The sequence below is a fragment of the Mercenaria mercenaria genome, chromosome 16, assembly GCF_021730395.1.
Source record: "Mercenaria mercenaria strain notata chromosome 16, MADL_Memer_1, whole genome shotgun sequence".
NCBI classification, from domain to species: domain Eukaryota; kingdom Metazoa; phylum Mollusca; class Bivalvia; order Venerida; family Veneridae; genus Mercenaria; species Mercenaria mercenaria.
Genome location: NC_069376.1, coordinates 39,616,535 through 39,640,036, shown reverse-complemented (window position 1 = coordinate 39,640,036; position 23,502 = coordinate 39,616,535). Strand labels below are relative to the sequence as shown.

The following is a 23,502-nucleotide window of genomic DNA, read 5'->3' as shown; positions in this document are numbered from 1 at the left end:
AAACGGACGTATTTTTACAGTTTGACCTATTGTTTTCGTGGATGACAATCTGTCAATCAAAAGTAATAAGAGCTGTTTTTGTGGGTCACATAAATTAACACCTGATCTATTTTTATCCGTTTGTTTTTATCTCTGTTTGCAAACGAACTGTTTGAGTTCTTGTTAGTATAATCAAATAGTTTCTTTTAATTGTATTTTATTGAAATTATTTGATCCAAATATTCTCAAAAGTCAAATGCGGTTGCTCTACTTTGAGCCAGTAAGCGAGTTATCGTCTTGGAAACTGTTTCAACAGAAGAGCGGTTGCCAATTTCTCAGTTGCACCTGATTGGTCAGAAAGTGGGTAATCCACGTGACAAATGTCATGCAATTTTGGAATGTAAGCAAATCCCATCATGCATATGTCAAGATGTCAGCCCCCACGATGTGTAAATTTTTGTCTATTTTGAAGTTTTCGGTACTTGTGGCAATACTTAGTGTTATAAACAATGCCATATTTGCAGGCTCAGTCGATTTCCATGGTAAAAATTGAAAAAGCTCCTTTTCAATATATAAAGTGTCATGTCACTCTACATTTATGCAGGAATTGTCTAAGAGAACTAGTGGTTGTCTGTGACATTTTTCGGATAGAATTACTGTCTGATTAGGCTACTCTTCTTTTGTTCAAGCTAAACGTTGTAAACTCCATCTTTCTAAGAATGATACTGTAGGTCTTTCAAATAGCCTTCCTTGTGCATCATCTTGCAAGGATAAAGACTCTCAGCAGTGTTCATTGCAGAGTCTGCACATGTCTGGAAGTGATTTTCAATTGGAGCGCACAGCAAAAATATGCAAATTATCATGTCCATATGCTTTTAGTGTAATATGTATAATGTACTGACTAAAGGTTTGGATAAGTATTACCATGGGCATGGCTACAAAATATATACATTAAAGATACTTTTCTGAAATTCATTCAAATTGTTTGAATACGGTATATACCGGATTGTGTAATTTATACAGGTGCTCCAGGTCTACAGTGCGTCACAGTCTAAATTTATATTGAAATAGGCTGTCAAACCTACCCTTCCTGTTTGTACATTTTTCTATATTGATATAGATTATTAATTATAATGATGCATATTTAATCTAACTAGTAATTCACTTCTTGTGTGCATTCATTTGTTCTTATTACATTTGATTTCATTGGATCACCCATGGCAATGTCCAATTATATCTTTTTTAGTCCCCTACTGGTGACTATAGGATTGCGCTTACCGTCTGTCCCTTTTCGTGTCCAGTCCATTAATCTGTAATTCCTCAAGGGATTTTAATAAGATGACGTGTCATGCACAAAGCCTGAACCCCTAGGTCAACAAATTTTTTCTCCTGTCTGGTCTGTAACTCAACAATCTATGAAGGGATTCGTATTTTGATCATTTGGGGTACAAAACTAGGTCACCTGATCAAATAAAGGAAAAGTTTGTTAACACTCTAGAGGCCAGATTTATGACTTATCTTCATGAAACTTAGTCAGAATGTTTATCTTCATGATACCTAGTTCAAGTTCAAATCTAGGACATGTGGGATCTAAAACTAGGTCACATGCTCAAATCACATGAAAAGCTTGTTAACACTCTTGAGACCAGATTTATGATCCTATTTTCATGAAACTTGGATCAGAACTTGGTCAGAATGATGTTTGTCTTGATGATCTCTATGTCAAGTTTGAAACTGGTTCATATAAGTCAAAAACTAGGTCAGTAGGCCCAATCAACTCTGTGATATAGGGCCATTATGGCCCTCTTGTCTAAATTCATAGCAGCTGAAACAAAGTATGATGTTGATATTATGCTGTTTGTATTAGTTGATTTTGTCATTTGGTGGGAATAATGACTGGGATTTGAACATAATATTATAGATCCTCGGAAAATATGCTTAGCCATTTTTAGCTCATCTGATTTTTTGAAAAAAAAGATGAGTTATTGTTATCACTTGATCGGCGTCGGCGTTGCCTGGTTAAGTTTTATGTTTAGGTCAGCTTTTCTCCTAAACTATCGAAGGTATTGCTTTGAAACTTGCAACACTTATTCACCATAAATAGCTGACCCTGTACATTAAGAAACATAACTCTGTCCTGCTTTTTGCAAGAATTATTGCCCCTTTTTGGACTTAGAAAATCAGATTTCTTGGTTAAGTTTTAGGTTTAGGTCAGCTTTTTAGCTCACCTGAGCACAAAGTGCTCAGGGTGAGGTATTGTGATCGCTCACCGTCCGGCGTCCGTCCGTCCGTCCGTCCGTCCGTCCGTCCGTCGTCCGTCCACACTTTCCTTTAAACAACATCTCCTCCTAAACCAACAGGCCAATTTTGATGAAACTTCACAGGGATGTTCCTTGGATGGTCTTCTTTAAAAATTGTTCAAAGAATTGAATTCCATACAGAATTCTGGTTGCCATGGCAACCAAAAGGAAAAACTTTAAAAATCTTCTTCTCAAAAACCAGAAGCCCTAGAGCTTAGATATTTGGTGTGAAGCATTGCCTAGTGGACCTCTACCAGTTTTGTTCAAATCATGACCCTGGGGTCAAAATTGACCCCGCCCCAGGGGTCACTTGATTTTACATAGGAAAATCTTAAAAAATCTTCTTCTCATAAACAAGAAGTCCTAGAGCTTAGATATTTGACATGTAGCATTGCCTAGTGGACCTCTACTAAAGTTGTTCAAATCATGACCCCGGGGTCAAAATTGACCCCACCCCAGGGGTCACTTGATTTTACATATGAAAATCTTCAAAAAATTTCTAAAAATAAACTAGAAGGCCTAGAGCTTAGATATTTGACATGTAGCATTGCCTATTGGACCTCTACAAAATTTGTTTAAATCATGTTCCCCAGGGTCAAATTTGACCCCGCCCCAGGGGTCACTTGATTTTACATAGGAAAATCTTAAAAAATCTTCTTCTCAAAAACCAAAAGCCCTAGAGCTTAGATATATGGTGTGAAGTATTGCCTAATGGACTTCTACCAAGTTTGTTCAAATCATGACCCCGGGGTCAAAATTGACCCCGCCCCAGGGTTTACTTGATTCTACATAGGAAAATCTTAAAAAATCTTCTTCTCAAAAAGCATAAGCCCTGGAGCTTTGATATTTGACAAGTGGCATTGCCTAGTGGACATCTACTACAGTTATTTCAAATCATGACCCAGGGGTCAAAATTGACCCCGCCCCAGGGATCACTTGATTTTACATAGGAAAATCTTCAAAAAAAAAATCTAAAAATAAACCAGAAGGCCTAGAGCTTAGATATTTGACGTGTAGCATTGCCTAGTGGACCTCTACTAAATTTGTTCAAATCATGACCCCGGGGTCAGAATTGACCCCGCCCTAGGGGTCACTTGATTTTACATATGAAAATTTCTAAAAATAAACCAGAAGGCCTAGAGCTTAGATATTTGACATGACATTGTAGCATGGCCTAGTAGACTTCTACAAAAAAATTTCAAATCATGACCCCTGGGGTTAAATTGGCTCCACCCTATGGGGTTACTTGATTGTACATAGAAAAATCTTTAAAATTTTCTAAAAAAAACAACAGAAGGCCTAGAGCTTAGATATTTGACATGTAGCATTGCCTAGTGGACCTCTACAAAAATTGTTCAAATCTTGACTCCCCCTCCCCCAACGCAGGGTCAAATTTACCCAGCCCCAGGGTTACTTGATTGTACATAGGGAAATCTTCATAAATTTGCTAAAAATAAACCAGAAGGCCTAGATCTTGTTCAAGTAAGCAACTCTACTCAGGTGAGCGATATAGGGCCATCATGGCCCTCTTGTCTCATAAACTATCAAAGCTATTGCTTTGAAACTTGCAACTGTTGTTCACCATCATAAGCTGACTCTGTACATCAAGAAATATAACTCCATCCTACTTTTTGCAAGAATTATGGCCCTTTTTGGACTTAGAAAATCATGGGTAGGACAATTTTTCTATTTTAATATGATACAAAAAAAAATCAGATGAGCATCAGCACCTGCAAGGCGGTGCTCTTGTTTGTACTTTGTGTTAGGTTTCTCTCAATTGTGAATCAAATCCGAAACCTGGTGATGACATTATCCCCACTAGATTTACAATCATTTTTGAATTTCATTTGAGAGCTAAAAATAAATTACAAATGGTAAGACTAACCATTGGTAATGTTATCGTCACCAGGCTTCTTGCTAGGCACCAGATGTCAGGTTGGAAAAAAACTTGCAGCCAGAGACTAACCCACACATTTTGGGCAAAAAAACACTTCCTCTCTTAAAATCAATGAAAAGAGCACTCTGAAAGTGACTAGTGGTACAAACTTACTGACATAAGACTTTTTTGTATTGTGCAGAAAGTAGTAAACCATTACAACGCTTTTGAAATAATGCAGAAACTACATTCTTCTAGCATTTTCCCACTTTTTACATTTTTCAATGTCATATATACATTCCATGCCAAACTTGGTGGAAATGGACTTGCTGAAAAATTACTCCCAAGCTGGGCAAGTAACTTTAAACCTATGGCTTTTGAATACATGTATTATCAAATACTGTACCTAAATAATTCTCTCACCAAATTGTGAATCAGGTTGGAAACAATGTGACAATTTATTAAATGAGCTGCACCATGAGAAAACCAACATAGTGCATATTTGCGACCAACATGGATCCAGACCAGCCTGCGCTAACGGTTTCTCTAATTGCAATAGGCTTTGAAAGCCAACAGCAGGCTGGTCTGGGTCCATGCTTTTCGCAGACGCACTATCATTATAATTATTTACCAGATTTTTATAGCGCTCTTTTTCATCTATAAAATAAACGTTCAAAAGCGCTGAAACATTCAACTATGTTGGTTTTCTCATGGTGCGGCTCAAATGATGTAAGACTTTTTTTTGTTTCATTCACAGATTATTTCCTGTGTAGAAAATGTGGTCATGAAATTGTCCAGGTATCAGAAATGGTGAACATTCCAAGCAAGCTTGCAATGAGACAGAGGAATGACACGTTCAGACCAAAGCGGGGTGTGCTTATACAACTGTTCAAAAATCCACATGGTTTGTTGTTGTTTTTTCTATTGAATGTGAAATTCAGTTGTTTTTTTTTTTTAGCTTACCTGTCACAAAGTGACAAGGTGAGCGCGGTGTCCGTCGTCCGTCCGTGCGTGCGTGCGTCCGTAAACTTTTGCTTGTGACCACTCTAGAGGTCACATTTTTCATGGGATCTTTATGAAAGTTGGTCAGAATGTTCATCTTGATGATATCTAGGTCAAGTTCGAAACTGGGTCACGTGCCATCAAAAGTAGGTCAGTAGGTCTAAAAATGGAAAAACCTTGTGACCTCTCTAGAGGCCATATATTTCACAAGATCTTCATGAAAGTTGGTCAGAACGTTCACCTTGATGATATCTAGGTCAGGTTCGAAACTGGATCACGTGCCGTCAAAAACTAGGTCAGTAGGTCTATAAATAGAAAAACCTTGTGACCTCTCTAGAGGCCATGTATTTCATAAGATCTTCATGAAAATAGGTCAGAACGTTCACCTTGATGATATCTAGGTCAAGTTCGAAACTGGGTCACGTGCCGTCAAAAACTAGGTCAGTAGGTCTAAAAATAGAAAAACCTTGTGACCTCTCTAGAGGCCATATATTTCACAAGATCCTCATGAAAATTGGTCAGAACGTTCACCTTGATGATATCTAGGCCAAGGTCGAAACTGGGTCACGTGCGGTCAAAAACTAGGTCAGTAGGTCTAAAAATAGAAAAACCTTGTGACCTCTCTAGAGGCCATATATTTCACAAGATCTTTGTGAAAATTGGTCAGACGTTCACCTTGATGATATCTAGATCAGATTTGAAACTGGGTCACATGCCGTCAAAATTTAGGTCAGTAGGTCAAATAATAGAAAAACCTTGTGACCTCTCTAAAGGCCATATTTTTCATGGGATCTGTATGAAAGTTGGTCTGAATGTTCATCTTGGTGATATTTAGGTCAAGTTCGAAACTGGGTCACATGGGATCAAAAACTAGGTCAGTAGGTCTAAAAATAGAAAAACCTTGTGACCTCTCTAGAGGCCAAATATTTCATGAGATCTTCATGAAAATTGGTCAGAATGTTCACCTTGATGATATCAAGGTCAAGCTCGAAAGTGGGTCACATGCCATCAAAAATTAAGTCAGTAGGTCAAATAATAGAAAAACCTTATGACCTCTCTAGAGGCCATATTTTTCGTGTGATCTGTATGAAAGTTGGTCTGAATGTTCATCTTGATGATATCTAGATCAAGTTTGAAAGTGGGTCACGTGTCATCAAAAACTAGGTCAGTAGGTCAAATAATAGAAAAACCTTCTGACCTCTCTAAAGGCCATATTTTTCATGGGATCTGTATGAAAGTTGGTCAGAATGTTCATCTTGATGATATCTAGGTCAAGTTCGGAACAGGGTTATGTGCGGTCAGAAACTGGGTCAGTAAGTCTAAAAATAGAAAAACTTTGTGATCTCTAGAGGCCATACTTGTGAATGGATCTCCATAAAAATTGGTCAGAATGTTCACCTTGATGATATCTAGGTCAAGTTTGAAACTGGGTCAACTGCGGTCAAAAACTATGTCAGTAGGTCTAAAATTAGAAAAATCTTTTGACCTCTCTAGAGGCCATATTTTTCAATGGATCTTCATGAAAATTGATCTGAATGTTCACCTTGATGATATCTAGGTCAGTTTCGAAACTGGGTCACATGCGGTCAAAAACTAGGCCAGTAGGTATAAAAATAGAAAAACCTGTGACCTCTCTAGAGGCCATATTTTTCATGAGTTCTTCATGAAAAATAGTGAGAATGTTCACCTTGATGATATCTAGGTAAAGTTCAAAACAGGATCACGTACCTTCGAAAACTAGATCAATAGGTCAAATAATAGAAAAACCTTGTGACCTCTCTAGAGACCATATTTTTCAATGGATTTTCATGAAAATTGGTCAGAATTTTTATCTTGATAATATCTAGGTCAAGTTCAAAACTGGGTCACATGAGCTCAAAAACTAGGTCACTATGTCAAATAATAGAAAAAACGACGTCATACTCAAAACTGGGTCATGTTGGAAGAGGTGAGCAATTCAGGACCATCATGGTCCTCTTGTTTAAAAATGCTACAGGTTTTTAATGATACAAACACTTGGTTTCATTTTTTATGGTAACTGATTGTGCATAAGTTCTGCAAATCACTCTACCTCTGAGATTGTTTTAGTTTCACTATTGTGTATGTACAGTGCAACCTGCAAATCTAAAATGGCTATTATTATGAACCAGGATACGTTTTGTAGATTTTGGCTTTTCAGATGTGAATTTGAAACAACACAAAATAAGTGTCTTCACTATCAAATCAGAAAGTGTAGGCCACACAAATCACATCCAATCTACTGTCACAGTGATTGTTTATTTAACCATTAGCCTGTTGGCGGCAGATGATTCTGCCTTTGCGACCAGTGTAGACCAAGAACAGCCTGCACATCTGTGCAGTCTGATCATGGTCTGCACTGTTCGCTATTCAGTCAGTAAATTTTCAGTGAAAACCCCTTTGAATAATAAGTGGTACTGTCCAAATTGAAAGATGGACCAGTCCATTATAGAAATATAGCAGGGTAACGGTTAAAGTTATAGTGAAGCAGTTTAAGTCTGTTAACTATGCTTGATAAAAGTTTCCTGGATTTCTTACTCAGTCTTTAGGTAAGACATTATGTATTTTACATCCACTAGGAAGAAAGTTCTTACAAGTTATATTAATTATTCTTGATACTTCTTTCTTGTTCGGATTGCTTCTGTAGACTGCAGTTGAGTTCCATTCTCACGTTGATTCTAACCGGTATGAATGCACTGCACACCTACATCACTGTGTTACCTCTACTTTCGGTTTAAGTAAGGATTTGTGAAGAACAAGCTACTATTTCAACAAGCATATGTTTTATTTCAGGTGTACTTTATGAAGTAGTGACCTCTAAAACAGCCAGTGTCCTAAGAGCCAGCAAGGTAAATATAAATTTCATTTCTAAGTTCAACTATTACAAATTTTTCAAGCAATCAGTGGCATTCACGTCCGTGCCACAGCAGTTTTGCGTGTAGGTAGGTTTCTGAAAAACTACTTTCAACTGCTTTTAAACTTCACATGTCTTTGTCTCATAAGATGACCTTACAGGCTCAGTTACATAAATCTAGCTTATATTTTGTTAAAATTATGCACCTTTCTAACTTAGAAATTATTTATTGTACCCCCCGACAACAAAGTTGTAAGGGGGGGTATACTGGTTTCAGGTTGTCTGTCTGTCCATCTGTCCGTAGACGCAATCTTGTGTGCACCATCTCTCCTTATCCCCTTGACAGAATTTAATGAAACTTCACACAAATGATCAGTACCAACAGTAGTTGTGCATGGGGCATGTTAGGTTCTTTTAGAAAATTTTTTTGCAGAGTTATGGGAATTTGTTTTTTTTGTTACTGTACTATATACATAGACACAATCTTGTGCGCACCATCTCTCCTCATCCCCTTGACACAATTTAATGAAACTTCACACAAGTGATCAGTACCAACAGTAGTTGTGCATGGGGCATGTTAAGTTCTTTTAGAAAAAAAATTTGCAGAGTTATGGGACTTTGTTTTTTTGTTACTATACTATATACATAGACACAATCTTGTGCGCACCATCTCTCCTCATCCCCTTGACACAATTTAATGAAACTTCACACAAGTGATCAGTAACAACAGTAGTTGTGCATGGCGCAAGTTAGGTTCTTTCAGAAAAAAAATTTGCAGAGTTATGGGACTTTGTTTTTTTGTTACTATACTATATACATAGGCACAATCTTGTGCGCACCATCTCTCCTCATCCCCTTGACACAATTTAATGAAACTTCACACAAGTGATCAGTAACAACAGTAGTTATGCATGTGGCATGTTAGGTTCTTTCAGCGACAAAAATTGCAGAGTTATGGGACTTTGTTTCTTGTTAACATACTATGTACATACAGTCTGCATATGCAATCTTGTGCGTGCCTAATCTACCAAACCCTTACACACAATTTAATGAAACTTCACAAAGTGACAAGGTGAGCTTTTGTGATCGCGCGGAGTCTGTCGTCCGCCGTCCGTGCGTCCGTAAACTTTTGCTTGTGACAACTCTAGAGGTCACTTTTCATGTGATCTGTATGAAAGTTGGTCTGAATGTTCATCTTGATGATATCTAGGTCAGGTTCGAAACTGGGTCACGTGTGGTCAAAAACTAGGTCAGTAGGTCTAAAAATAGAAAAACCTTGTGACCTTTCTAGAGGCCATATATTTTAATGGATCTTCATGAAAATTGGTCAGAACGTTCACCTTGATGATATCTAGGTCAGGTTCGAAAGTGGGTCACGTGCCTTCAAAAACTAGGTCAGTAGGTCAAATAATAGAAAAACCTTGTGATCTCTCTAGAGGCCATATTTTTCATGGGATCTGTATGAAAGTTGGTCTGAATGTTCATCTTGATGATATCTAGGTCAAGTTTGAAAGTTGGTCACGTGCCGTCAAAAACTAGGTCAGTAGGTCTCAAATAATAGAAAAACCTTGTGACCTCTCTAAAGGCCATATTTTTCATGGGATCTGTATGAAAATTGGTCTGAATGTTCATCTTGATGATATCTAGGTGAAGTTCGAAACAGGGTCATGTGCTGTCAAAAACTAGGTCAGTAGGTCTAAAAATAGAAAAACCTTGTGACCTCTCTAGAGGCCATTCTTATGAATGGATCTCCATAAAAATTGGTCAGAATGTTCACCTTGATGATATCTAGGTTAAGTTTGAAACTGGGTCACGTGCCTTAAAAAACTAGGTCAGTAGGTCAAATAATAAAAAAACCTTGTGACCTCTCTAGAGGCCATACTTTTCATGGGAACTGTATGAAAGTTGGTCTGAATGTTCATCTTGATGATATCTAGGTCAAGTTTGAAACTGGGTCAACTGCGGTCAAAAACTAGGTCAGTAGGTCTAAAATTATTACAATCCCTTGACCTCTCTAGAGGCCATATTTTTCAATGGATCTTCATGAAAATTGACTTGAATGTTCACCTTGATAATATCTAGGTCAGTTTGGAAACTGGGTCACGTGCGGTGAAAACTAGGTCAGTAGGTATAAAAATAGAAAAACCTTGTGACCTCTCTAGAGGCCATATTTTTCATGAGATCTTCATGAAATTTAGTGAGAGTGTTCACCTTGATGATATCTAGGTAAAGTTCAAAACAGGGTCACGTACCTTCGAAAACTAGGTCAATAGGTCAAATAATAGGAAAACCTTGTGACCTCTCTAGAGACCATATTTTTCAATGGATCTTCATGAAAGTTGGTCAGAATTTTTATCTTGATAATATCTAGGTCAAGTTCAAAACTGGGTCACATGAGCTCAAAAACTAGGTCACTATGTCAAATAATAGAAAAAAACGACGTCATACTCAAAACTGGGTCATGTAGGAAGAGGTGAGCGATTCAGGACCATCATGGTCCTCTTGTTTTTAGAAACCACAAGGTCGAATGCTTTCAAACTAATGCAAGTCTTTATCATTATGAGTTGATCTCCCAGGGTAAGATTCTGAACTATAGCTATTATTTTAATAACACTACACACACCTTTGAAATTGGTGCCTCTGTGGCCGAGTGGTTAAAGTCACTGACTTCAAAATCACTTGTCCCGCACCAGTGTAGGTTTCGAGCCTCCCTCAGAGTATTTATGTTAGGAAGCCATCCAGCTGGGTTACAGAAGGTTGGTGGGTCTACCCAGGATCCCACCCATGCTTATAATAATACCTAGAAGCTGGTGGAGAAGCACTTGAGCACTTCCCCACCATCAAAAAACCTTGAAAGTCACCATATGACCTGTAATTGTTTTGGGGTGACTTTAAACCTAACAAAATAAAACAACGAAAACAGAGGTGTAAAACAAACAGTATTTGAATAATGCATGTCTTTTCAAAAGGCACATATTGGTTTAGTGCAGGGTGCCTTACACTCAGCAGCCATCTTTCCATTATTTTTGTATTCAGTCCTTTAAATGAAACAACTTTGCTGCTGCTATATGGCTTAACTTGAAGTTAATGAAAAATCTGTTTCTTATTTTCCTGTTTTCTGTATGGGAAATTAATGTACATTCATTATTATTTTAGGAAACTGGTGGAGACACCTGGTGGCCAGGATTTAATTGGATTATTTTAGGATGTCCACAGTGTAGACAGCATATAGGATGGTAAATACCTTATTATACCCCAGATACAAAGTATGTTGGAGTTGGAGTTCCTTGATATGTGTTTGCTCCAATCACTCACCACATCACGACCAGCATGAAGAGCACACAACACGGGTCTCTATAGGTCCAAGGCGAAGGTGGCAGTTGGATGCCAAAGGTCAACTAGCATAATTTTAGAAAGTTTGAATAGCTTAACTAAATATTATATTGTCAAAGACCGCCTGTTTAGCTCATTCAGAAGAGCGCAGATCTACAGATCGTAGGGTCGCTTGAGTTCGAGCCCTAGGGAGGGGTGTGTTCTCCATGACGATTTGATAGAAATCATTTGTCCTCCACCTCTGATTCATTTGGGGAAGTTGGCAGTTACTTGCGGAGAACAGGTTTGTACTGGTACAGAATCCAGGAACACTGGTTAGGTTAACTGCCTGCCAATACATAACTGAAATACTGTTAAAAAATGGTGTTAAACCCAAAACAACCAACCGTAATTATTGTTAAAACCATTTGTAAGATTTTCCTAAAACTAGCATCAATAATTTACCTTATCAAGGCCATTTGCAGAACACATGACAGGTCACTAGGTCCAAAGTCAAGGTCTTACTTAGAGATCAAAGACGATATAGCTGAAATTTGTGTCTGCTCTGTATCTTCTAAACCTGTGGAAGGATTTTTATGAAACTAGCACCAATTGTTTATTATCAAGATGGCACACAAAGTGCACAACTCAGTTCATTAGGTCCATGGTCAAGGTCACATTTGAAGGTCAAAGGTCATCACAATATTTTACTTTCCCAATATCAAAACAACATCTGAGATATTAATCACCTTTAGAGATAACTCGTGTTTGTATACAAATCCATTGTATTTTCTATTTTTAGAACTGATAAGACAAAAGGGCGATTGGGCAGACGCTGAACATCCATGGATTTTTTGTAAACAGTGATAATGGCTTAATCTTTCCTAAAACAAATATGATATCATTATTTTTTATGCCCCCGAAGGGAGGCATATTTGTTTTCAACTGTCCGTCCATTCGTTAGTTCGTTAGTTAGTTCGTTCATTCGTTCGTTCGTTCGTCACAACGTTAACTTTTTTGCATGAAGGCACTTTACTCGCAAACCACTGCACCCAGGACCTTCAAACTTCCCATGCTGATAGTACTTATTGAGTATACCACCCCTACTGACTGGGATCACCAGGTCAAAGGTCAAGGTCACAGGGGCCAACGTTAACTTTTTGCATAAAGGCCTTTTACTTGCGAACCACTGCACCCAGGACCTTCAAACTTCACGTGCTGATAGTACTTATTGAGTACACCACTCCTACTGACTTTTGGGTCACCAGGTCAAAGGTCAAGGTCACAGGGGCCAACGTTAACTTTTTGCATGAAGGCACTTTACTCGCAAACCACTGCACACAGGACCTTTAAACTTCACGTGCTGATAGTACTTATTTAGTATATGACCCCTACTGACTTTGGGGTCACCAGGTCAAAGGTCAAGGTCCCAGGGGCCAATGTTAACTTTTTTGCATGAAGGCACTTTACTCGCGAACCACTGCACCCAGGACCTTCAAACTTCACATGCTGATAGTACTTACTGAGTACACGACCCCTACTGACTTTGGGGTCACAAGGTCAAAGGTCAAGGTCACAGGGGCCAACATTAACTTTTTGCATGAAGGCACTTTTCTTGCGAACCACTTCACCAAGGACCTTCAAACTTTACATGCTGATAGTATTTTATGAGTACACCAACCCTATTGACTTTGGGGTCACTAGGTCAAAGGTCAAGGTCACAGGGGCCAATGTTAACTTTTGCATGAAGGTACTTTACATGCGAACCACTTCATCCAGGACCTTCAAACTTCACATGCTGATAGTACTTATTGAGTACACCACCCCTACTGACTTTGGGATCACCAGGTCAAAGGTCAAGGTGCTGCGGGGGCATTTGTCACCATTAGTGACAGCTCTTGTTTATCAATGGAAAGGATATAAAACAAGCAATTTACTGATTACTTTTAATTATTATTTCGAAATAAAATGGATTAATTATGAACGCTTAACTTACAGTGTTTTATCCAAAACTTCAGAGCATCGTTATGCCGCTATTAAAATCATATATCATTTAAAATGGCTTTTCATTTTAAAAAGATATTTGAATGAGAAAATATGAAAATCCTAAACATTTCAAAACTTTTTGAATTTTTAAAATCCATAAATTAGTGAAAAAATTATTAAAAATTAAAAATTCCGATCCCATACACAAACGCTGTAAAAACATTTGTTTAGCCCACCACCAGATAAACAGGTGTTTATGCGTGAGGTCACGGCGATCTCTCCTATAATGTATCATACAATATATTATGTTTGGGGTATACAAGTCTCTGTGATATTATGAAGAATGTGGAAAATTTTTCTGAACAGTGGGTCTGGCCAGTTTTCCTGAACAGTGGGTCTGGCCAGTTTTCCTGAACAGTGGGTCTGGCCAGTTTTTCTGAGCAGTGGGAGTGTCTGGTTTTCCTGAATAGTGGGTCTGGCCAGTTTACCTGAGCAGTGGGACTGTCTGGTTTTTCTGAACAGTGGGTCTGGCCAGTTTTCCAGAAACAGTGACACTGGCAAGTTTTCCTGAACAGTGGGTCTGGCCAGTTTTCCAGAAACAATGACACGGGCAAGCTGAACAGTGGGCCTGGCCAGTTTTCCTGAACAGTGATACTAGCAAGTTTTCCTGAACAGTGGGACTGGCCAGTTTTCCTGAACAGTTGGTCTGGCTGGTTTTCCTGAACAGTGGGACTAGCAAGTTTTCTTGTACAGTGGGACTGGCCAGATTTCCTGATCAGTGGGACTGGCCAGTTTTCCTGAACAGTGGGGCTAGTCGGTTTTTCTAAACAGTGGGACTGGCCAGTTTTTCTGAACAGTAGGACTGGCCAGTTTTCCTGAACAGTGATTCTAGCCGGTTTTACTGAATAGTGGTACTGGCCAGTTTTCCAGACTGTTTTAATACTGTATAGGGTGTTATTGTGACTTGGTAATGTTTATGATGTTTGCAAAATTTTTAATGGGGAATTTATAGGCAAAAAAAGTATTCATTCATATTGTCAGCCATATTTACAGGCTTTAACCCTTATCATGCTGAACACGATTAATTCTGCCTTTGCGACCAGTGTAGATCATGATCTGCACTGTTCGCTATTCAGTCAGTATCTTTTTGGTAAGCATCCCTTCAAATAGTTAATGGTATTGCCTAGATTGAAAGATGAAATTGTAGAAATTCAGCATGGTAAGATTTTTATGCTGTGGAGAAAATGCACTTACCAGTATGTTTGGCCACAGACCAGGACTGTTGTAATGTGAAGAGCATGTTAACAGCACATGAGCATGAGAATCTCACAGTTAATACAGGTTTACTCTCCTGTTAAAACATCCTCATTAAAAAACAAAAAGTTTTATGTTAGAAAAGACGATAATACTACTGTAAAATAATTTAATTTCATAGGCATGAAATTTCGTTGTTTTGGTCAAAATGGCAATTTCGTAGGGATATGAGTTCGTGGATTTCAATTTTTGAGCATAAAATGAATGGGAATTTTACTTGTTCGTTGTGATTAAATTTCGTGGATTGACCCAACCACAAAATCCACGAAAATTAGTTCCCGATGAATATTTATGATTTCACAGTAAATGCTGCTTAAGACTTTATGTCTTATATTACCTTAGTAGAGCCATCATCACTCTTCAAGTAAAGCCAGCAGGAAAATGTCTTGAAACAACCTGACATAATTTCTTTCTGTAATAGAATAAACTGCTCAATATTTCTGTTTTAATACTTGCAGGGAGTATATATTTTAATACTTGCAGGGAGTATATTCCACAAGATAAAACAGACAAAGAACAGACATCATTTTATGGACTGGTGCTTGGCAATCTTTTATATGAAAATGGTAAGGACTTTTTTTCATCTATATACTCGTATGTGCACTACCTGAGACTTTTGTGACTCACAGTCTCGTTTAAAAAAAAAAAAAAACACATATTGTGGACTGGCGATGTCCGTCTGTCAGCATTTTTGTTTCTGGACTGTTGGTCAGAAAGTGGGATACCTATAGCTGTCAAACTTTACAGGATGACTAAGCACCACTTGAGGAGGATCGCTATCATTTTTGGGGTCATTTTGTCAAAGGTCAAGGTTACAGTAACCCAGAGACTGAAAATGGAGTCTGCGACTCAAAATATATCCACTGTTGCTTTCAGACTTCACACAAAGATTAAGTACATCTAGAGGAAGATCCCTATTGGTATTGGGTTCAGTAGCTAAAGGTCAAGTACTTAATTCCTGGTTCTTTTAAGCTCAACTATACAAAGTAGGAGAGCTGTCCTACTCGACCCGGCATTGGCGTCCTTCCATGTCTGCACTTTGATTAAAGTTTTGATACACTTTCTCTTTATCTCTGTAATTACTTGATGGATCTGTTTGAAACTTAAAAAAGTTATTCCTCATCAACACCCACATCAAATGCAACAGTCATGAATTATCCCCCCTTTTTACTTAGTATTTCAGGTTAAAGTTTTGGTGCACTTTCACTCTATCTCAGTTAATACTAAATGGATTTGATTCAAATTTAAAATAGTTGTTCCACATCATCATCCACATCAAATGACACAAGGTATATAACTCTGGAACCAATTTTCAGTGAATTGTGCCCACGTTTTACTTAGAATTTCAGGTTAATTTTTTCATGCACTTTCACTCTATCTCTGTTATTACTAAATGGATTTTATTCAAACTTAAAATAGTTGTTCCACATCATCACTCGCATCATATGACATAAGGGCTGTAACTCTTGCACTAATATTTTATGAATTATCCCCCTTTTTACTTAGAATTTCAGGTTAAAGTTTTGCTGCAGTTTCACTCTATCTCAGTTATTACTAAATGGATTTGATTCAAACTTTAAATATTGTTCCACCTTATCACCCACATCATATGACACAAGGTCCATAACTCTGGCTCCAATTTTTCATGAATAATGGCCCCTTTTACTTAGAACTTAAGGTTGATTTTGATGCATTTCACTATATCTCTGTTATTACAGAGAGGATTTCATTCCATCTTAAAATAGTTGTTTTGCATCATCATTCACATCATATATCACAAGGACCATAACTCTAGCACCAGTATTTCATGAATTATCTTCCCTTTTTACTTAGAATTTTAGGTTAAAGTTTTGGTGCACTTTCACTCTATTTCGGTTATTTAATACTAAATGGATTTGTTTCAAACGTAAAGTAGTTGTTACACGTTATCACTCACATCATATGACACAAGGTGCAATATCACCCTTGCACCAATATTTCATGAATTATGCCCCTTTTTCGCTTAGAATTATATTTTCTTAATGTTTTGATGACTTTATCTTTATTTCTCTTACTTAATTCTTTTGACACAAACATAAACTATTCCAATACCTTCATCAAAATTGGAGTAATTAAACACTTCAGTGACTACTCCAGCTCCCTCAGATATGCCCATTTTCACTATCCAGCATCGAAATTGTCGAGCGTGCTGTCTCCTATGACAGCTCTTCTTTCATTTCCTGGTTCTAAGTTGACAATGAAGTATATTAGCTGCAGCTTTCAAATTTTACGCTCTAGAAGGATCCCTATTATTTTTGTGGTCAATAGGTCAAACATCAAGGTCACAGTTACCTGGAAACTGAAAATGGTTTCCAGACTCTGAGTACTAAAAAAATAACAGCTATAATTTTTAAACTTCATATGATTGAGTATAACTATGGGAAGATCTTTTTTTGGGGGATTTTGAGGCCAGTGGCTCGAAGGTCATGGTCACAGGTATCCGTTTTTCTTTCTTTGTACTTTGTGCTAGGTTTCTTGATACAAAAATGTATTGTATTTTAGTATCCTTTATCCATATTTTGCACTTTGGAATAATGTACTTATTCTTAGATAGAAAATTCATTTTGCTGACAAGCTTTCGAAAAGTCGAGGGTACTGCCATGAGACAGCTGTTGTTAATGCCTATTTATTCTGCTCTGTCCTATTCTGCGTTCAAACGGTCATATTATACCCCATAAGGCTAAGCCCTAAGCCCTTTTCTAATATTGTTGAATCTGAAGGGTGAACTATTGTTACCACTCGTTGTCCATCGTTGTACTGGACGTATGTCGTACTTCAAGCGATGTATGTTATATATTAGTTGTTGTATATCATACATTATATGTCATATGGCTAACTGTGGTCTGTCAAGAATTTTAGTGTTAATACATTATGGAAACTTTGTTTCTAAAATAGTATGATAGTGGGAAAGATTGCTGCAGTAAAACCAGAGATACGGACTTTATAGTAGTCAAAATTCTAATATTTGGCAATGATTGTTAATACATTACAAAACATACAACGAATGTATATGGACATAAGATCTCAGTTAATTTATTTATATTGGGCTAGATAATAGAAAACTGCATTGTTATGGCTCTTGAATTAGTCAGTACCTTCTTATTTTGCATTGTTAATAAATTAGAGGTGACCTCATCACATTTCAGGAGTAGTCTTCATGAGTCATGTATTATTCTACATTCTAACACTTTTAAGATTTTCTTTTATATAAACAAAGAAGGATTTTACCACGTATTATCTTGTCGATTAGAACACCTTTCCGCAAAATGACATGCTTTTGGCTATTCCCGTTTACTCCCTCGTATCTAAAACTGCATTTTATTCCAGATTAATATCCCTTCCTGGTGTAATTTGAACATGTTAGAATAGAAATAGATTTTAATTTTGCGTGCTTTGTTGGCAAATAAAACACGTTTTTCATTCAGATGCATCATAATTAATCACTCTGACAGGCCTTCGGCCTTTGTGATTAGATTACTACGCATCTGAACTCAGAACTGTGTTTTATTTGCCAACAAAGTGCGGAAAACTAATTTAAAAATCTATTTCCCAAATATAATGTATATATATGGCCGCAAGTTCTCCAACTAGTTCAATGCTGGAGAAGCATGATTATTATGGCTCTTGGTTTAGTCAAAATGCATTTCTAATTGTTGGTAATAAAGCACGTACAGAATGTATATGACTGTAAGGTTAAGGGCAATGAATGGGCAAGATTTAATATTGGTTTATTTTGACTTTGTCACATACATTTGGTAGCGCATACTAATTGGTACTTCATTAAATGAGAATTTTTATACAGTATTATTTTCTTACTTTCCAGATGCAGACAACTTGATAGTTTTACCAAAGTCATATAACAGCTGACATGACTCGTGAGGGGTTTTGGATTATATACTGTACATATCATGTGTAAAAATTATGCATTTGTATTTGATTTAATTCATGAGTGTCTTTGGAATATGTATTTTAAATACCATGCATAAAGATAATGCATTATTATATGTATCTCATATTATTATATACTCATTAAAACTCCGTTAAGTTTCAATGGGACCTGTAACGTCAATATTTTTCCATATTGACGTTCAAGTTTGAAATTCATATGGGGTGTGTGACGTCACTTGTGACGTCAGTTTCATTTATGCCATCGCGTTTAAAAGTTCTTTAATGACGATATTTTCAATTTCACTTTGGCTAATACAAAATTTAAATAATTTTAAGTGTAGATGTGTATGTAATAAAAAGATTATTAGATTTGAATGGAGAAATATGCACTTTTTCTTTCGAGGATTAATATTGCGCTCATAAAGTCGCGCACTATTTTCAGTGTGAAACTCGTGCATATTTCTTGATACAAATCTAACAACCTATAAATCTATGAGTGGTATTGGACTTCGTGTTTTAAATATCTTATGTAAAGATTATGCATATTTGTATGTTATAAGATTAAGATTAAGATCATTGGGATAAAGTATTTTACATGATTATTATGTCTCCCCCAGGAGACATATTGTTTTTGCCCTGTCCGTCCGTCCGTCCATCCGTCCGTACGTCACACTTCATTTCCGAGCAATAACTGGAGAACCATTTGACCTAGAACCTTCAAACTTCATAGGGTTGTAGGGCTGCTGGAGTAGACGACCCCTATTGTTTTTGGGGTCACTCCGTCAAAGGTCAAGGTCACGGGGGCCTGAACATTGAAAACCATTTCCGATCAATAACTAGAGAACCACTTGACCCAGAATGTTGAAACTTCATAGGATGATTGGTCATGAAGAGTAGATGACCCCTATTGATTTTGGGGTCACTATGTCAAAGGTCAAGGTCACAGGGGCCTGAACATTGAAAACCATTTCCGATCAATAACTAGAGAACCACTTGACCCAGAATGTTGAAACTTCATAGGATGATTGATCATGAAGAGTAGATGACCCCTATTGATTTTGGGGTCACTCCATCAAAGGTCAAGGTCACAGGGGCCTGAACATGAAAAACCATTTCCGATCAATAACTAGAGAACCACCTGACCCAGAATGTTGAAACTTCATAGGATGATTGTACATGCAAAGTAGATGACCCCTATCGCTTTTGGGGTCACTCCATTAAAGGTCAAGGTCACAGGGGCCTGAACATTGAAAACCATTTCCGGTCAGTAACTTGAGAACCACTTGACCCAGAATGTTGAAACTTAATAGGATGATTGGTCATGCAGAGTAGATGACCCCTAACGATTTTGGGGTCACTCTGTGAAAGGTCAAGGTCACAGGGGCCTGAACATTGAAAACCATTTCCGGTCAGTAACTTGAGAACCACTTGACCCAGAATGATGAAACTTCATAGGATGATTGGTCATGCAGAGTAGATGACCCCTTACGATTTTAGGGTCACTCTGTTAAAGGTCAAGGCCACAGAGGCCTGAACATGGAAAACCATTTCCAATCAATAACTTGAGAACATCTAGACCCAGAATGTTGAAACTTCATAGGATGATTGTTCATGCAGAGTAAATGACTCTTATTGTTTTTGGGGTCACTCCGTTAAAGGTCAAGGTCACAGAGGCCTGAACATTGATAACCAGTTCCGATCAATAACTTGAGAACCACTTGACCCAGAATGTTGAAACTTCATAGGATGATTGAACATGCAGAGTAGATGACCCCTATTGATTTTGGGGTCAGTCTATTAAAGGTCAAGGTCACAGTGGCCTGTTCATGTAAAATCATTTTTTGGAAATAACTTGAGAACCACTTGACCTACAATGTTGAAACTTAATAGGATGATTGGACATGCAGAGTAGATGACCCCTATTTATTTTGAGGTCACTTGATCAAAGGTCAAGGTCACAGGAGCCTGAACAGTGACTTGAGAACTACTAGGCCAAGAGTGTTGAAATTTAGCGGGATGACTGGACATGCCAAGTAGATGATCCCTATTGCAGCCAACCATCAGTGTCTCTTTGACTTTCCCTCCTGACCCCTATTGACTTCTTGCCTATAGGACTTTGCATTTGGGGAGACATGCGCTTTTTTACAAAAGCATTTTCTAGTCATGTAATCATTATGCTTATGTAACACACGAGGGTATTTATATATTTCATGTGTAAAAATTACACATTTGTATGTGACATAAATCATAAAGAACTTCAGATTTTGTATTTTACATATCATGTGTAAAGGTTATGTAGCGGTGTAATGTCATTACTCATGTGGGGATTTGGACAGTGTTTTTTAGCTCACCTGTCACATAGTGACAAGGTGAGCTTTTGTGATCACCCTTCGTCCGTCGTCAGTCCGTGCGTGCGTGCGTCCGTCCGTCTGTACGTGTGTCAACAATTTCGTGTCTGCACGATAGTGGTTTCATTTATGATTTTATTTTAACCAAACTTGCACACAACTTGTATCACCATAAGATCTCGGTTCCTTTCTTGAACTGGCTAGATCCCATTATGGGTTCCAGAGTTATGGCCCCTGAAAGGGCCAAAATTAGCTATTTTGACCTTGTCTGCACAATAGCAGCTTCATTTATGATTTGAATTTAATCAAACTTACACAAAACTTGTGTCACCATTAGATCTTGGTTCCTTTCTTGAACTGGCTAGATCCCATAAAGGGTTCCAGAGTTATGGTCCCTGAAAGGGCCAAAATTAGCTATTTTGACCTTGTCTGCACAATAGCAGCTTCATTTATGATTTTATTTTAACCAAACTTGCACACAACTTGTATCACCATAAGATCTTGGTTCCTTTCTTCAACTGGCATAATTCCTTTATGGGTTCCAGAGTTATGGCCCCTGAAAGGGCCAGAATTAGCTATTTTGACCTTGTCTGCACAATAGCAGCTTCTTTTATAATTTGAATTTAATCAAACTTGCACAAAATTTGTGTCACCATAAGATCTTGGTTCCTTTTTTAAACCAGCCAGATCCCTTAATGGGTTCTAGAGTTATGGCCCCTGAAAGGGCCAGAATTAGCTATTTTGACCTTGTCTGCACAATAGCAGCTTCATTTATGATTTGATTTTAACCAAACTTGCACACAACTTGTATTACCACAAGATCTTAGTTCCTTTCTTGAACTGGCCAGATTCAATCATGGGTCCCAGAGTTATGGCCCCTTAAAGGTCCAAAATTGCCTATTTTGGGTTTTGCAGCCATATAGATACTTCATTTATGGTTTTATTTGATACAAACTTCCAAAATATCTTCAGCAACAATAAATCTTTGATTCCATGACAAATCAGATCCAATCGTAGGGTCCAGAGTTATTTTATATCTGATTACCTCCCCTGATTGTAATCAAAATGGATTTATATCAGTAAGTACTTATAGGACTTATTTGAAATTTCATTATTGTCTTTAGTTGGACTGAGCCAATCAGGGTAGATAACTATGGACTGATTTTATGTCAAATTACCCCCCTTTATTACAAATTAAAACGGGTATATCTTCGTAACTAATGAAGATACTGATCTGAAATTGCATTTATGTCAACCGATTTATTTGGAGATCCTTCTTTTGTTCACTTACAATAATTTTTTATTATTAATTACTTCCCTTTTATGTTACTATAAATAGCTTATTTTTAGTAACTTTTTTATTATTGGCCGTAGGGAAAAACCGAGACCACTTTTCTGTGGTACAACATGGATGGTACCTCCAATTTTTAGGTGTATTTTGACATATCTGTACCTTGTAAGATTTTTTTTTCTTTTTGGTTAAATTTCTTCCCTTTGTTGTTCCTGTCCTTTGGACTTAGATATTTTTTCTGAGGACCTTCATGTCCTCAAGTGCAATGATAACAGGTGAGCGATATAGGGCCATCATGGCCCTCTTGTTTTATACCATGTGTGTTGTTGTCACATTAAAAAGAAAGATGAAAATTGCTCATTTCACAATATGCCTTTGTAAAAGGTTTATTATGTGGTAATTGTACACATGCACATTATTTTTGCAAAGTACTGTTTGCTTTCAAAGCCTATTGCAATTAGAGAAACCGTTAGCCAACAGCATGGATCCTGACCAGACTGCGCAGATGCACAGGCTGGTCAACCATGCTGGTCGCAAACGCACTATGTTGGTTTTCTCATGACGCGGCTCATATATTGAACTTAAAGCTCATTTTACAGTCCTGTATTCTTTACCATGTAGGTTTTCGCCCGTTCGAAAAATTTCACTGTTACAATTATTTAGAGTACAATATTTAATTTTATGAATAAACTGCTGATTGTCTCTTGGCTTTTAAAGTAATCAGAATTTTATAATAGGTATCAATTTAGATACTTTACTTAGGTTGTTGAAATGATTTTGGCTTGTCTTGGTGCTATATTGTATGTTTTTTTAACTCCTAAAAGGGGTTACTATGATGAAATCCTTTGCAGCATAGAAAGTGTTGTTGTTCTGTAGTAGTAAAGTACCATTTATTCTGTATGATTGGTTCATAATTATGTTGATTACATTCCTTGTTTCTATGAATCTCAATTTTTTGTGTGTAAGTTCTGTAATAGGGCATTTTTAGCTCACCTGAGCCAATGGCTCATGGTGAGCTTTTGTGACCGCTCAATGTCCGGCGTGCATCGTCCGTCCGTCAACATTTCCTAAAAAAATCTTCTTCTTGAAAACCACTTGGCAGAATTACACCAAACTTCACAGGAATGATCCTTGGGTGGCCCCCTTTCAAAATTGCTCAAAGAATTTAATTCCATGCAGAACTCTGGTTGCCATGGCAACCGAAAGGAAAAACTTTAAAAATCTTCTTGTCCAAAACCACAGGACCTAGGGCTTTGATATCTGGTGTGTTGTATCATCTAGTGGTCCTCTACCAA

At 37.5% G+C, this 23,502-nt stretch overlaps 1 protein-coding gene across 1 annotated transcript; it reads left to right on the top strand.

Annotated features, from left to right (window-relative positions):
* The first annotated feature begins 364 nt into the window (after window positions 1-364).
* LOC123540985 (protein cereblon-like) lies at window positions 365-23,086 on the top strand. Its single transcript, XM_053526777.1, has 6 exons — window positions 365-521; window positions 4,913-5,059; window positions 7,969-8,024; window positions 11,186-11,265; window positions 15,125-15,207; window positions 18,504-23,086. The coding sequence occupies exons 1-6, from the start codon at window positions 365-367 to the stop codon at window positions 18,545-18,547; spliced, it is 567 nt and encodes a 188-aa protein (XP_053382752.1). The 3' UTR covers window positions 18,548-23,086.
* Window positions 23,087-23,502: the final 416 nt, after the last annotated feature.

What these genes read in the sequence shown, in the direction of transcription:
- LOC123540985 (XM_053526777.1), top strand. Translation starts at nt 365, where the DNA reads ATGCAATTTTGGAATGTAAGCAAATCCCATCATGCATATGTCAAGATG. An exon ending in TGTAGACAGCATATAGGATG is followed by an intron (nt 11,266 to 15,124) that starts GTAAATACCTTA and finishes TAATACTTGCAG; the next exon opens with GGAGTATATTCCACAAGATA. An exon ending in CAATCTTTTATATGAAAATG is followed by an intron (nt 15,208 to 18,503) that starts GTAAGGACTTTT and finishes CTTACTTTCCAG; the next exon opens with ATGCAGACAACTTGATAGTT.